Genomic DNA, 4,221 nt, shown 5'->3' with positions numbered 1-4,221 from the left:
ACACTGCTAACAGTACCATGGTGCTAACGGGACCACACTGCTAACAGAACCATGTTGCTAAAAGAAACTCAGTGCCAACAGAACCACTCTGCTAGTTGGACCATGCTGCTGTAGATGGTTTTTTTTTCTCACTTTTGGCGCCTTGTTTTTGTATTTTTGTTGCATTTGCATTTTGTGCTTTGTTATTTCTTGTTGTTTTTATTTTAGCGAGTGGAGACAGTTCTTCTCATCCTGAGCATTTCGTTGCATTGCTGACCTTGTGTTGACCTGCATATGACAAATAAACCTAAACCTGAAACCTTGATGAGCAGTGGCGGCCATGTTGCACCAAACTGACTGCAAAAGGTAATCATGTACATCCAGTGATGAATTCAGTTCACAATATATTTAGCTAATAGAAAGATGGTGTTATATGTGTTCACTCTGTTTGACCGTAACCTGGTTCTGGAATGGTCCTTGCATTAAAAGTGACGTGCAACTTGCATGAGAACGAGGTGGCGGTGCTATTTAAAGGCTTTTACCATTTGATACCAAACACACTGCAGCCTAATTTCTACTACAGCTGGAGAGACTTCATTCAGATACAGTCAGGTGGTGTCTGGTCCAGAAATATATCTCCCTGCACTCCTACTGATCCCTAAATCAGTACTGGGTTTTCTGTCAACGGGTCAGAACCTCGACACGAGGGAGGAAGTGAGTGCAAAGCAGATGGTATCAGTGGCACAAGAGGCAAACAGGAAACACATCCTATGGGTGAAGATTGTAACATGATTAGAACAAGGAGGGTTGTAAATGTTTAAGATTTAAAACAAGTGTGGGACGAAGTAAAAAAAGGAAGACAATAATAATAATAAAAATGTAACTATATTTAGATCGAGTTTAGCACATTCCAGGCAAGAACAATAAAAATGTTTTCCATGTGATCAGAGGCTGTGTCTGAACAAAGAATGAGAAACAGCTGAATCTTTATCAAAACATCCAGGACTCTGGACGCAGCCTGTCCTCAAGGCTCACTGTAAACAGCTAAATGTGCACATTAGCTGTTTTTTAGATCATAAAGAACACAAGGACAACTAGAAAAACCTGCAGCATGCAGGGGTCAGATCTCCACGTTCACATTGCGGAGTAATTTTAAACTCGTATCTTTTTCTAATTGTTGATGAAATTTGTTAAAGATGCTGAAACTTAGATGTTAAAGATAAAACATTCAGAACAAAAGCTGAAATTCGCAAAACCAAAACTAAAATTAACCCAAGATAATATGTAAAACCAGTGTAGCTAAAAACTATAACCAGCCAAACAGTGGCTAAACGCTAAAATCAACTAAACACAAACTAAAAGCTAATTTTAGCAAGGCAGTATTAAAAAACTTAATTCAACAAAGCAGTGGCTAAAACTTAAAAGTAGCAAAATCACAGCTAAAAGCTAAACTTTTCAGAACAGTGGCTTGAAGCTAAAACCAACAGAAAATTAGCTAAATGCTAAAATGAACAAACCATTAGTTAAAAGCTAAAAAGGTGAAGCAGGTATCCTTAAGTAAATTAGAAAATGCAGAGACTTTTTCAAGAATTTGAAGAAATCTAACTGATTTTGAAACTTTTGAAGCTAAAACCAAATTGGTTAGACTTAAAACAACCAAAACAAGAACCAAACTAAAATTAGCTAAAGAAAAAACCTCAAATTAGTTAAACAGAGTAAGTTAAAGACCAGCTAAAAGTCAAAATTGGCAAACTATTTAAAAGCTAAAACATCTTATCTAAGATTAACAAAACATTGGTACAACTAGCATTTAAAAGCTAAAACCAGCAATAGCTAAAAGTTAAAACTAGCTCAACATTAGCTGAATGTTAAATGATCAGAACAGTGACAAAAAGTTAGTAGAGCAATAGCGAAAAGCTAAAACTACCAAACCAGTAGCTAAAAGCTAAACTTGAAGCGGACACCCTGGAGTAGATTTTGAAAGGTTCAAAGTCTTTATTGGACGTGAAAATATTTCACAAAACTTCTATGATTATTATTTTTTTTTAATAAACGTTAAAAATAACAAAAGTTATAGCCATAATGTCCTGAACGAGCTGAAAGATTTGATACCCGAATGGCTGAAATAGCTGAAAGTATGCTGGTGTAGTAACAGTCCAGAAAACCTAGAAGTATCTATAAACAGGAATACAGTTTTATGACGCTGACTCAGCATTCATACAATAAAGCCTTTAATAAAGCTGTTTATGATTAATAAAGAAACCGTGTTAGTTTAAGTGAAATTAGCTCCATGAAAGACCCGAGAGTCAAACCTTTGACTAGACTTGGCCACAGCGTTTCATTGCAGCATGGATTTATAGCTCGTTAAAACTTGTTACAGTGTGGTGTATCACCAGTGGTACTCACCTGGGGCAATACTGTCTGGATTTGGCTCCATGTTTGTACCTGGTGTGTTAGCTGTCACTTGGTCGACACTATTCTTGCTCGTGTGTCCACCTGCGGTGTCATTCTCAGTTTGGAATACCACTCTGTCCTAAAAGAAAAGGTCAAAAACGCTATAAAGAAAAGTTTTAAACCTTTATTTAAATATATGCTGTCAGAAATGTAGGGTTTTGTGGAAAGCTTATCTTACTTTATATAGATAGTTCCCTAAATAACCTCAGTTTGGAGAAATAGTTTTGATTTTGAACAGATTAGCATAAGGCTGATGTTAGCAAGACTATGACCAAAGTGGTACAGCAGCCATATTAAATCAACCCAACCTCAACATTTTCACAGTGAATACTATTTTGATAACTTATACATTTTCAGTGATTTCACAATACACAGCTATTTTGTCAGAAAAAAACAATATATTTTGTCTGGGAGTGTTTCGGACTACCCAAAATGCTAAAGCTAGCCTCTGTTTTGTGGTGGTAAAAACACACAAAACTTTATTGGACAATTTATTAAACAATGTTGTTGTGAACTTCTAAAGAAGTTTTGAGATTGGAGTCGTTTTAAGACAGCAGCTTTGCTCTACTCAAGCTAGCAGTTAGCTCATCAGTCCGATCCAACTTAAACTCGAATTTCACTTCTCAGTTCTCAGCATTAAGACTTTCCTGCTCATCTTAATGATGACATTTAACATTTTCTTCAGTTCTTTAAAACTGTAATAGTGTTTGATCAATATGTTTGAGAACTAAACGATGGTTTTGCACAATTTTTAAGTTGTAAAAGACTATAGCTAAAAGTATCACAAAACACCAAAGTCCATGCTCAGTAATCCAGGTATACAATCCAACAATTTAAACTGTTGGATTTTATACCTGGATTATTGAGCATGGACTTTGGTGTTTTGAACCAGTTTGACATGACTGTCGACGAGGGAGAGGGCAGGCACCAGAGACCAAGGGCTTCTCTGCAGACCAAAAATGTGGGCGTTTCTGGAGAATAGGCGTTTGTAGAGGACAAACACTGATTGGCTGACTGTATTTGCTGCTCTTTAGGTAAGTTACGTTAGCTCTTTTTAAAAACTGAAGCGTTAAATCTGCTGTCAAACACAAGAAGATTCTCTTTTGTTCTTGGGTTGTAGGCTGCACCTGACACAGGTTGGCTTGAGTGTGGTCTGGGTACAATGAAATATGAAGCATCTGAAGCGAAACCTGCTCCCATTTGTCAAATACTCTGATCTCAATTAAAGATCATGAGTCCTGTAACGAGATAACGGTCCAAAACAAACGCTAAAAACAAAAGTTGCTCTTTAAAAGTGCTATGAGATCTGATCTATGAAAAGAGCTGAAACATGGAGTAGGATCGATTGGCCCTTAAAATGTGAGACAGCTGAGGAAGTTAACCAGTAAACAGAAATACCTGCTCCAGTTGCTGAAATCTTACAGAAACTGAACTGCAATCACTCATCTGCAGTGACTGCTTTAAAAGTTGAACAAGAAAATGTGAAGTTAAAGGAAACATCCTTTGTCCCAAAGCCAGTTTAAGTATCATTATTATTTTGTTTACTTTATTTTTTTTCCTTTATGAATTGATTCTAAATATTTTCATATTATTCAACAATCAAAACGGATTTAGTTTTTTAATGTAATAGTTAAGTATTAAAAAACAAACATTTAGCTCTCCCCACTACCCATTTATGTTGCTCTAATTTTGCAATGTAACCGGAAGTTTTGTGTTAAGAGAGGCGGAAAGAGAAGTTATGGAGACGCCGCTAATGTCGAACCGAGACGCCGCCAATGTTGAACCTGA

General features: G+C 36.5%; 1 protein-coding gene across 1 annotated transcript in view; it reads right to left on the bottom strand.

Moving 5' to 3' along the window:
* LOC119409111 (myozenin-2) overlaps window positions 1–4,221 on the bottom strand; it is a 31,101-nt gene that overhangs the window by 8,058 nt on the left and 18,822 nt on the right. Inside the window, exon 4 of the mRNA XM_037675981.1 lies at window positions 2,386–2,512. Coding sequence (XP_037531909.1) covers window positions 2,386–2,512 — 127 coding nt within the window. The remainder of the gene's footprint in view (window positions 1–2,385; window positions 2,513–4,221) is intronic.

Source organism: Nematolebias whitei, chromosome 1, assembly GCF_014905685.2.
Source record: "Nematolebias whitei isolate Nwh7 chromosome 1, NemWhi1, whole genome shotgun sequence".
Taxonomy (NCBI): Eukaryota; Metazoa; Chordata; class Actinopteri; order Cyprinodontiformes; family Rivulidae; genus Nematolebias; species Nematolebias whitei.
This window is presented reverse-complemented; position numbering and strand designations above follow the sequence as displayed.